This window comes from Zeugodacus cucurbitae, chromosome Y (genome assembly GCF_028554725.1).
Source record: "Zeugodacus cucurbitae isolate PBARC_wt_2022May chromosome Y, idZeuCucr1.2, whole genome shotgun sequence".
Lineage (NCBI taxonomy): Eukaryota > Metazoa > Arthropoda > Insecta > Diptera > Tephritidae > Zeugodacus > Zeugodacus cucurbitae.
This window is the reverse complement of record NC_071673.1, coordinates 534,357-547,115: the sequence shown is the minus strand read 5'-3', so window position 1 is coordinate 547,115 and position 12,759 is coordinate 534,357. Positions and strand designations below refer to the sequence as shown.

Here is a 12,759-nt window from a genome sequence, read left to right as displayed (position 1 = left end):
TAATGCTTTTTGATAAACTATATTTTTAGTTTTATGTTCTGGCGCGTAAATAAATAATGTTGATGGTTTTCCGACACGGGAACAGGCGACATATAATAGGCCATGTGAAAAACATTGATTTTAAAGGTAGATGCCACATACACTTAGCGACTGCCCTTGCGATTTATTTATTGACATTGCAAATGTAAGCCGCACTGGAAACTGTAAACGTTTAAAACTGAATGGCATATCGTTCGGTATCATAGGGATGCGTGGGATTAAAACATCTTCGACTTTGTACTTCCCTTTCAAAATTGTGGCTTCGATGATGTTGTTCAATAATTTCTTCACCGCAAGCCGGGTGCCATTACACAGTCGTGGCTGGTTTATGTTCCGTAACATAATAATTACTGATCCGATTTTTAATTGTAGATTATGAGGTGGTAAGCCGGCGAATTTAACAATTCTGTTGGATAATTGACAACTTCATCTTCAGTAATGGAATCAAGTGATATGTAATTCTCAAATTCGCCAGCTATTTTCTCTTGAATCTGAAAATTCATTTCATTCACATCAACATTTTTTGCGGCCAATATAACACGTACGCTTAACCAAACGTGATTTACGAAATTTTGAGCAATGTTTGGGAAAACCATCTCCATGAGTTCGGTCTTTGATTCACAAAATTTACAAAAATTGGTAGGGAATGTAATGTATCCAGATGATGTATCAACAGCAATAATACCATTACCAATATCGAGCAGTTGTTTGGAAAACACTTCTCCAGACTCGTCTTCCTGCAACTCGACTCTCATGTTTATACTCAATTTAAGTGTTTTAATGTATTTCCATAAAATGGATGACTTCAAACATGCATTCAGTTCATCAGCTGGCGTTGAGCGTGGAACAACTGGCAAAATTTGTCGAAAATCACCTGCCAATAGTATCATTGCACTACCAAATCGTTTTTTGTTATTTCGTAAATCTTGCATCGAGCGATCTAATGCCTCCAAAGATTTTTTGTGGGCCATTGTACATTCATCCCAAATGATCAATCTGGTTTGCTGCAGCACTTTGGCCATCGCAGAATTCCTCGAAAGGTTGCAAGGTTGCAAGATTTGAAGGTTCAACGACAGCTTGAGGGCTGAATGAGCTGTTCGACCGCCTTCCAACAACGTAGCTGCAATACCTGATGAAGCTAGGGCTAGTGCAATTCCATTTTGCGATCGAATCGTTGCCAATATCAATGATAACAAAAAAGTTTTTCCAGTTCCACTGGGAGCATCTAAAAAATAAAATCGACCAGTTCCATCGTGCACTACTTTCATGAGCGTATCGTAGGCATATTTTTGTTGTTGATTTAAAAGGGGAACAGTTCTATCAACCATTTCTCGCAATGTTTTGGAATCGTATTGGGCCTCTCGTCTCAATTCTTGATCAAATGAGTAGTGCATTGGGCGATTGGGTGCTATCATTCCTATTTGTGTTAATACTTTGTAGGTAAGTATCAAGCACATGTCCTCAATTAAAATTAATGCTTCATTGTGGATTTCTTCGTTCATTTGCAAAACTGCATTCGATGTTCTAAGACACATCTGATACAATCTAATATATAAAATTCTCGTGTCACGGTGTTCAATTGTATAAGGTTGTGTCGATAGCCCAAAACAATTTGTAAAAAATAGGGAAAGGCTAAGTTCACGTCCAACCGAACATTTTACACTCTCGCAATTTATTGATTTAATTTTATTAAGATAACACACAATATGACCTATATATTCGGCATAAAGTCCCATAGAAAATCATAACATATAGTATACAAGGGCTGATGTGCTTCCCTAACCAATTTTACTCATTTTCACCACCAAGGTTAACGGGAATAGGGGTAACTTGGCACCTGTTAGTAAGCAAACAAACGGCACATTCGGCCTTGAAATTACTCCTAAATTGCAAATGAACGAAACACCAGTCGGCAAAATCGCCAAAAATAGCCAAAATATAACGAAGATTTTCCAAATATTCAAGAAGTCGCTGGAGGTACTGCACAGGACTTTAAAATATCTTGATTGTCGATAAACGTTTTTGGTGGAGCCAGGATTCTATTAACAGGTGATTTACGCCAGACTCTTCCAATTATTCCTGGATCAACTGTTACTCACGGGCTAATCGCATGCCTAAAATCGTTTAATTTTTGGCGACACATAAAGAATCGCCAATTAACAACTAACATATGAGTGTTTTTGCAACAATATCAAATTGCGATTGTAGAAGCAGTTGGAAATGGTAGGGTCGCAGTTGACACCTTGATGGATTAATAGCATTTCCAATAGATTTCTGTCACTTCATTGACTTGAAAGAGAAGTTTTCCTGACATGAAACCTCAATATGATAACCATAAATGACTGATTGAATTGGTGGTAAAAAAACAAATATATCGATGATCTTAATGCGACAATTTAGAATTTCGGTCCAGCAGAGTTGACACAGCTACAAACCAGGATGACGTAGTCAATTATCCCAAACTATTTAAAATTCGCTTTGCAATTAAAAGTAGTGTGAGTTGTCATCATGCTGCGTAACATAAATCGACCTCGAGTAATCAATATCGTCACCGAAGCCAAGATTGGACCAACTTAATTTAATGTATACCTTAGCCATAACAACGTGTGACTGGGTCTGCTAGTATATACATATATAATATTTGTATTTATGGCATAAATCAGTCGGTGTTGATGGGAAGCATGTAGACAAAATTATAGAAATTAATGTTCGTATTTGTTTAGTATTTGACGAAATCACAGCATCTTCGAGAGTGTGGTCCCAATGGGTGTCATTCTCTAATAATCCCAAATGTTGACAGGCTTTTCTGTATGTGCCACACAATACACCATTAATAGTAAACGCAAATAAAAACACTCATCTTGATTAGGATGGACTGCATAAATACGGCTTAGTGCATCGGTGGAAAATACTCGTGGGTAACCTGGAACAGGCAGACCTCGTTTTCGTCGTTCAAATTTTTTTTGATGATTGGTTCCAGGTATAATATCTTGGCATTTCGGAGTAAAGTAGTGTTCTGGCAAAATCATCATTCTGGCACATTTCAAAGAAGCTGGTTAATGTTGTCGATGGTGACCTGTCAACTCGTTGTAATACATTTGCATCTGTAAAATACACCCGTTGACCATTTTCCAAATGTACGACCAAGTGAACAACAGTAGGGTGTCGTTTATGTATAGGAAGTGAAAATATACGCCTCATGCCTTCGTTACTACTAACATAACGGCCCATTTGATATTGAGTGACTTCATCATTTGAATTTTCAGCAGCAACCCCAAAGACAGCCATGTTCACATACTTGCGAATGTATTTAATATATTTCACGGAATGGCAAAATTCGACGTTTATGTGTGCTTTATATGCCTTGCAGAGTAATGGCGAAAACGGAATAACCCAACGATTATCAACTTTAATGTCCTGTCGATTTACTTTGACTATTGTTGACTTTCCATTGTCATCAATGGATCGGCGGCGATAAAGTTCATTTCCAGTAATCGTTTCTGCTACTAATTGTCTTGGGTAGCGTTTTGAACATTTTCCTTCAACCATACACGGAGAAATGGGATTTAATATTCCACATGGACCATGTATCATATTTTTTGTAATAACCTCATGTAATATTGGGTCTTCATTATTATCGGGAATTTCTGCTGATATCACATTATCAATTACATTCGGTCTTATCCTCTCAACCAACTAAATGAATTGAAGTCTAATCTTCTTTTATTTTGGGCCATAACATTTAAAATCACTTCCTCCGTCACGTCTATATTTCTATTTCTATGGATATTCAAGAGAGCCATTCCGTTCAGGCGTGCTTCTCCAGTTTTATTTCTTAAATATGTTTTAAGCCTGCGAAGTGAGGAAGACGAGCGTTCACTTGAAGCGACAGATATAGGGATTGTTGCTTCAATCTTTAAAAAACGATGCACTGTTTTGAAAATTTTTGCATTGCAACAATTCAACGCGTCTAAAAAAGTTTTGGATCTATTTATTTGATTTAACCAGTTCCTGAAAATATATTCAAAATTTTAGTTAGAAAATATAATCGGAAGAAAAGATTTTTAACCTTTTCCACATTCTAAATTCAACAACGAAATTATCGGGATCTTCTACACCAGCAGACCATTGCTTTTCTAAAACACGAACAGTCTCCTGCATCTCAATAACGTCAAGATTTATGCATTTATTTGGCAAATTGTTTTCAATTTTGGAAAGCAGCTCTCGATGTTTTAAAAATCGTTCATTGATTTGGTCCAAAAAATGATCTAAAAACGGTATATAAATTGATCTGCGGTAATATTCTTCCGGTTCGCCTTCACAATTGTCGCGATTAGTTTGCCGTTTCGCCAAACGCGGAATTTTGATTTCTAAATCTAATTCTGCGGCTATTGTTTTAACTAATTCAAAAATAAATTTAAACGATTGTTCAGAATCCTTACGCATTTCACTAATTTCAGCATACAAATTATTTGCATAAGCAACGCAGCTGCTCAAATCACAGTATATTTGCTGCAAACATTGGCTTATGTGTTTTGATAATGCAAAAATTGGCTTTAGTATCGCCATACCAATCACAAATTGAGGTGATTGGTTTGCAGTCAACAAAGCATGTGGCTTTGATAAATCACTTCTTAAATTTTCAGTATCAAGCTCTTCCAACGCTGCACAGTGGGCCAGAAGGTAGGCAAAAGCGGCCAAAACTCGACTATTTTATTTTTAATTTTTGTTTTGTTTATAGTAATCTACGCATATCAAAGTAGATTTTAGCCAATTTCTGTTACATTTAATAAAATATTTTTAACTCCGCAGTACTTTGAATTTCAATTCGACAGTAAAATTTGATTACGTTTTTTGCGCAAAATAATGAATATAGTTTAAAATTGATAAATATTTCATAAAATTTCGAATTAGTCTCTTAGTCTGTATGGAAAAAGAAGTAAGTTGCAAGAAAAAATTTTTTAAAAATTTATATATAAAGCATAATATACAAGATTGTTATTCACCGGTGCATATTATTTTTCGACTATGCTCGCTGCCGAATGCAGATTCCCCGAGATTCCCCTGTATATAAAAAAGTCCGAGGTTTTAATCGATTCATTTTTTCATATACTTTAAGTTTATCCTGCCCACTTTTGCCCGTTTTCACTTTTCAATTAGAAATATTGCAAAACAGTCGCGTGCGCGCACTTAACATTTTTCGACACTCATATACAGGCTCGATACTGGCTTTTGCTAACATATATTTACGTATAGTCAATTTTCGACTGACAAAATTAATATTTGGTCTTTCGATGCATTGTGTTCATAATATTTAATCTAATCTAAAATCTAAAATACTTATATTCAAATTTAATCATATTCAAATTTAATCATTTAATAACTGTAATACTTAAAATGGCGGAGTTTACAAAGAAAGAGATTCTTCAAAAGCTTGATGAATTAGGCAATATAAAATTAGTAGGTGAGTATGTTGTTAACAAAATGAATCTTAATCTTTCTGATGTAGATTCTGAATGGATCGAGCAATTAAAAAGAGCTATTTCGACTCTAAAATGTAAGGGTAATTTGAAATTACAGGCAGCTAAAAGAATGAAAACCCGATTTGAATTAAACAATAAAGACTGGCTTAACTCTTTATTTTGTATTCCTAAAGTAATTACTACAACTTCGATTACAACTAATGAAGGCGATAAAAGTATCACAAATTCAGTTGTCGGTGGTCGACCAAGTCTTGAATTTAAAGATAAATCTGAACGATCTAAACGTCGAGAAGTTGCAACTATTGATCGGGCTAAAAAGCATGATCCATTAGCATTGTTAACTTCCTGTCGTCAAGCTGCAATTAGATCTGGTAATAAAGATTTATACTATGTCGTTAATCACATTTTGAAATCATCAGAACACCCGAAAAAAATTCGTAAAATATTAGAAACGACAGTTTTAAAAAAAAGTGCGGAGGAGACTTTAGCTTTCTTGCTGAATAACTCTCTATCTAAAGCAGTTTATACTAACATGAGATTAGAAGTTAAAAAATGTGGTGTTGATATTTGGCCTGCCTATAATAAGATCAGAGAAATAAAATTACAATGTAGACCTCCATTGGAAGATACTTCTATCAGCGAGACAAGAGCAGAAGTGTCTCTTCAAGCTCTCTTGAAACATACCGCAAATAGAATTGTAGATTTACAGAAAGAAGTAGTAATTCATTACATGACTGAAGCACAAGTAAATGTAGTAGATGCTGTTTTACTGTGTTCATATGGGTTTGATGGCAGCAGTGGTCATTCATGTTATAAACAAACTTACAAATCAGTAGACACAAATCCAAATCATAAAGATGATAATTTATTTGCCACGACGCTCATTCCATTGCGATTACTAACGTCCGAAAATATAGTTCTTTGGAATAACAGAACACCTCAGTCAGCACGATTCTGTCGACCTCTTGCAATAGAATATGTTTCCGAATCAAAGGAAGTAATTCTTAGTCAAAAGGAAAATGTTGAAAAGCAAATAGATGAATTAGAAATTATTGAAATTTCTGTAGATAACGATCGACGTATACGGATTCATTGTTCTATATTTTTAACTTTAATCGACGGAAAAGTTTTAAATATTATTACAGGCACAGCTTCCATGCAAACCTGTCCAGTTTGTCATGCGACACCGAAATTGTTCAATGACTTGAGTAATAAAGAAAAAGGCCTTTTCTTACCAGATTCAAAGACTCTAGTACATGGATTAAGTCCTTTGCATGCCTGGATCAGGATTTTTGAATGTTGTTTGCACATCTCATATAGACTCGACGTTAAAAAATGGCAAATGAGGTCTCCTAGAGATAAAGAATTATTTGCTGCAAGAAAACAGAAAGTACAAGCAATTCTCTGGGAAAAACTAGGATTAATAGTAGACAAACCTAAGCCTGGAGGTTCTGGGACGACTAACGACGGAAATACAGCTCGTAGAGCTTTCGAAAACCCAGAATTATTGGCTGAGTGTCTTGAACTTGATTCTCTATTATTATGTCAATTCAAGACAATTTTAGTTGCTCTTTCCGTTCAACTTCCTATTGATGCATCAAAATTTGATGAATTTTGCGACTCCACTGCGAAGAACTATGTCAAAAATTATCCATGGTATCCTATGACTGCTACTTTACATAAAATAGTTGTCCACGGAGCTGAAATTATTAATACAAGTATATTACCTATTGGAATTCTTGGTGAAGAAGCATCTGAAGCTAGAAATAAGGATTACAAAAATTTTAGAAAATGCCACAGTAGAAAACACGATAGAATATCGAATCTAACTGATGTATTTAATAGAGTAATGGATACTTCAGATGTAATTATATCTACCATGAGTCTTCAAATGCGACATAATCAAAAGAAGGTATTAACTATTCCAGCAGAAGTTAGAGCGTTGTTTGCAACGCCAGAATCGAACAAGGACGAAGAATTACAATCAGTGTCCACCACTCAAGAGAGCGATGATGATGATGATAATGATGGCGAAGACCATATTAATAGAAGTGTGTTCGAAGATTATTCAATATTAGACGAAATTGAATTGACAGATGAAGAATATGACTAAATGTGTTTCTTCTATTCTTTCAAAGTGAGAGGCGAGGGGACTCAAACCAAAAATCACCCCGAATTTTAAAATTTCGTTTCTTAAAAAATCGTATTTATTTTGTGAGAGGCAAGGAGACTCACACCAAAAAGCACCCAATGTATATATGAGTTCCAATTACATTCTTTTACAAATTATTATTGTTTGATACGCCATATTGGATCCGCCATTTTGAATTTTGGAAAAATAATACCGGATTCGTGTTCAGCGACCCCAAAAACCCCCGACTGACGATTTTCGAGCGAATACAATGAATTTTTAATTTTTCGTCCGCCATATTGGATCCGCCATTTTGGATTTTCAAAAACTAACTTCAGATTCGCAATCAGTGACCCCAAAAACCCCCGAGTAACTATTTGCAAGTGAACTCGATGATTTTTTAAAAAAGTCGTCCGCCATATTGGGTCCGCCATTTTGAATTTTTAAAAACTAACTTCAGATTCGTAATCAGCGACCCCGAAAACCCCCGAGTAAGGATTTTGCAACGAATTTGATCAATTTTTTAGTTTTGGCCGCTTTTGCCTACCTTCTGGCCCATTGTGCGCTGTACGGATCAATGGGAATAAATCGTTAAATAATGAAAGAGATTCTAAATGCTCCACCCAACGTGTTTCGCAGAATTTAAGTAACCTCACTTGCTTTAAGTCTGCAAAGGATTCAAGAATAAGATTTTTGAGCGGTGTGCCTGCTTTAGTTGACATCCGAAAAAGATTTACGGTCTCTTTCATGGAACCAATACAATTTCTTATAGCAAGTATTTTGCAAGTCGTTGCGATGGCTAAATTTAAGCTGTGATTAGCACAGTGCACATAAAGAGCCGCTGGATATAAATTTTAGATGACACTACCACAACCTTTGACATGTCCACTCATCGACCGCGCTCCGTCATAACCTTTAGAAAGAAAAAAAGTATAATTTAAATATCCCAAAAATAGAAGAGTTGAAAACTCACCTTGACCCCTTATGTGTGCAAAACTAAGTTTAAGTTCTTTTAATTTATCAATTAGCACATTCGCAAGACCGCTGCCAGTTGTATCCTCAACAGGAACAAAACATAAAAAGTCCTCTCTCAGTTTTTCTTCATTCTCAAAACGATCAATACCGTATACAAATTGAAAATTGCTCAATGCCACTAACACCCGTTTCATCAGCAATTATTGCAAAGAATTGAGATTTATTAATACGGTTAATATTTTTTTTTGTATTATTTGTCCTGCTATTTCAATAATTTAATTTTGGATGCGCCAACTGAAATAATTAGCATTACGTGCTGCAGTTTCAACATGCTTTTTTAAATTTTCGTCGCCACCATCTATTGCTAAACGCAAAAGAGCCCTGAAGTTCCCGTCGTTTTCAGCAGGCATTTCTAAAGAAAGATTTCCTTCGTCACGATGGTCTCTTAACGCAAGCCCTTGCTTCCCGCAGACAAGCAAAACACGGATTATAGGATGTAATTTTGCTTGATTTTCAAGCTGTTGCTTTTTACGGCCATGATCAATTTCTTTTAATATATTGTTTCTTTTATTTTCAAAAATCAGCTAAAAAATGACTGCGTCTTCCACTGCTCTGCGGTGATAATCCTTCTGCTGATGTTCTTTGCATTTCTCAAGTGCCTTCTTCCAAGTTTTAAAAGCAGTTTGAACAAAAGCATTTGCCTTTTGGTGACTACCATTTCCAACGTTTTTCCAAAGAAAAGCAACGCAATATAGACAGTAGGCACCATCTTGGCTAGGCGAATATACCAGCCATGGAAAAGACTTCAGCCACGACAACTGACATTTTAAGTTTCACCAGGCGACGGAAAAATAAATGATAAATCAGGCTGCCACACATTCGTTAAAAGCTCATATGTCTGCTTTTCGTCAATTTTTTTGCAAAAATTAACGATATCATTTGCAAACTCCTAAAATTAATGTGATATTTGTACATAGGTAAACGAAATATTTTTTTTTATTGAAAATAAAAGTAAACACTTAGTGCCACTCGGGTGACCTTATGTGCAGGGTTTTCTTCATTAATTATAACGGGAGAATCACTTACGCGTTCTAATACACTACTTTGAAAATATTTTTTAATCGAATTTTCACTCATTTTTACAACTTAGTACTTTCTTCAACGACCACTTTGTAATGACGCAAATTACTGTGTAGTACACATTTTGTACAATAAGCAAATACATTTCATTGGCGCTACTGCGATAACGGTACATTAACAGTCAAAAAATTCGTTTGTGAGGGAGAATCGACAGTTTAGAGAGAAATCAGAGAGCTTTTTCATCTCTGCTTACTGATGCTCAAAAGAGTTACAATGATTAATACGAAAGCAAAAATATAAGGAAAATGCAAAAACGGCACAAGAACAAAACACACGTACGCACATAATTCATTTGTTCTATTCTGATTCACGCTCTAATCATTAGTGACCTCGAGTGTTGCCTCGAGCTAAAAAAATTAAGTATATGTTGCCAAGTAAAAAAGGTATCAAAAAGTATCAAAAGCACAACCGTTGTTTTAAAAATTTTCATTTGAAAAACAAATAATAGGTAAAGTTGTGTATCTAATTCAGACCAGTTTTTTCTGGTTGTCTTTATTAAAAATATAGACATTTTAGTTAAGACACTCAAATATTTTTTGCAAATAGCATATTTTTTTTTTTAATTTAAAGTTATTTCACAACAGTTTGCTCATGGAACGAAAACTGAAATTCATAATAAATGAGTTTTTATTTTTCCTGTATTAACACCCCAAAACCCCCCTCCGTTCGCCCCTGCATGTGAACGTGATAAACAAATATGGTGTGCCATAATGTCGTACATAGGACATGCATCTTGAGCATATTCATGCAAATGTCGCGGATTTCCGACGTATGTTGCTGGGAGTATAGTTGTTCTGCCAACATTTTGTGCATTTCCATCAGCATTAATGGCATCCCGAAGATGAATGTATTCCTCGGAACGGAGTTTTGCCTGGTTCAACCTGATAAATGTCAATAGTTCAGTTTCGACTTTCACATACATATCCACAGCATATTGGTGAAATAGACGCCGACACTTTAAGATGTGATTGTCCTCATTTTCCCGAACCATCAGTCTGTATGAATAATAATTCATTGAACTAACTTTTTTGTTCGTTTCAGCACCTGTAAACAATTTTTTGTGTTATATAATAATATACATTTTAAGTTAGTAAACATGTATTTTAATGTAGTAGTAAATATATATTGTTAATTAATTTACCTGTAACTGGATTTATCATCTTAATTAAAAAATGATAGCCGTCTTCACCTTGCCAAAATAGGATAGGATATTGTAATGCATCATATGATCGATGTGTTTCAGACACACGCTGAAGTTGATAGTTTCGCCGATGTAAACCAATGTCTCGGTTGTCCAAATTTTCTCCCACGACGACAATAGCCACTTCATCAATTGTTGGCGCATTAAAACGTCCTTATCGGCTCTGATGACAATTTTATGATTATCTGATGGCATGCGGTCTAATGCAGTTGTGAATAATGCGACTAATTCATTATGTTGATGGAAAAATGTTTGAAGTTGTTCCACAAAGGATCTTTTCACTGAGTTGTTGTGTGCACAACGCTGATCGACTTCTCTTGCTGAATTGCCGATAAAATATATTTGTAAATATTTATAGTCTTCATCAGACATTGGCAATAGGAACCTGTTCGATGATATATTTGACCCTGAATCTTCATCAAGAATATAAATATATATTTAGGTAATTGTATAGCAAATTGTATGTACCACCATATGCCTCGCAAAATACTGCCACAATGCTTTACATTATTTCAAATTATGACTACTTAAACCTCCACATTGAACAGCAGCCTTCCATGACAGCTTTAGGTAGTAGGCTTTACCAAGTGTTGGTTCTAACCTTGGTCATGCCATTATGAAATACAACATGTTATAAAATGTTGCTGATTAAGTCATTGGGCTATTGACTATTATTATGTATTTGACTTATTGTTTACAAAATAAACACATCTACACAACACTGGCTCAACATATTTTGCATCAGCTACATGGTTGTAAAACTAAATAAAATTTTTTGCCATTATACTTACTTTGTCACTTACTGATGTCATTTGAAAGCAATTATTATATTGTCATGAGTCAAAAAATGATTAGAATCTGGCCCATTTCCAGAAACCAATGAATGTAGTGGTTCTGGTGGTGGTACCAATGGCGTCAATTTGACTTGGCCGCTGGCGCAACATAAGCCAGGGGCTTCATTTCTGAATTTCAATGCATTACAATGTGGACACACAATATTCATTAGTCCAATAGCAACAATTTGCTCTGAACTGTGATCAATTGCCACATTATAACTGAATGCAGCTCTGTAGGGATTAAACTTTACATTTTTATGTTGTATTCGATTCCTTTGAAGTTCATTTCGTGCTTCGCGTTGCTCATCAGTTTGATTTGCTTTTATATTTCTTAGACTTGCCGTATTTCGAGTTCTGCGGCCTAAGTTTGTATGTCTGGTTGGTGGCATTGTTGAAAACGAAAATCTAACTAAAAATAAAAAGATCTCATACATTTTCTGTATATCCATGTATACAAAATTGTAATATTGTGTAGTCACCAATAGTTAACAAAAATCTAATAAAGTGAATTGAACTTACCGTGATTAACAAACGCTTATTAGCAAACAAAAAACTTCTTAGTCTTTTAAAACAAAACGAACTTTACCAAAAAATTAAATTATATTTAGCGCGCTTATGGATGTGTGACAGATTACCACATATTTTTTATTTTCAATTGAATGACGTTGACATTTGTTAGCGCGGTTATGTCTGTGGTGTCTTAGATCACCACATAGTTTTTTTGTTTTATATTGAATGACATTGACATTCGTAACGCGCTTTTTTTAAAATATGCAAATTAAATTTATAATTTTAAATCTTTCTGAGAGATTTTCTATATATTTTTTTCGTAAGAACCTTGTTCAGAGTATTAGAAAACTACAAAAAAAATCAGCAAAATCGGTCAAGCCGTTTTCTGCTATGTCGTGTCAACGGCTGTGTGTTTCATTTTTATATATATCGATAAGAAAGATA

The 12,759-nt window shown here is 34.9% G+C and overlaps 1 protein-coding gene across 1 annotated transcript; it reads right to left on the bottom strand.

The window, feature by feature from the left end:
* Positions 1-401: 401 nt before the first annotated feature.
* On the bottom strand, positions 402-1,061 carry LOC128923459 (uncharacterized). Its single transcript, XM_054235730.1, has one exon. It carries the CDS (start codon positions 1,059-1,061, stop codon positions 402-404), a length of 660 nt encoding a protein of 219 aa, XP_054091705.1.
* Positions 1,062-12,759: the final 11,698 nt, after the last annotated feature.

Bases quoted from the DNA above. Each gene is read 5' to 3' on its own strand.
- LOC128923459 (XM_054235730.1), bottom strand. From the start codon at position 1,061: ATGGCCAAAGTGCTGCAGCAAACCAGATTGATCATTTGGGATGAATGT.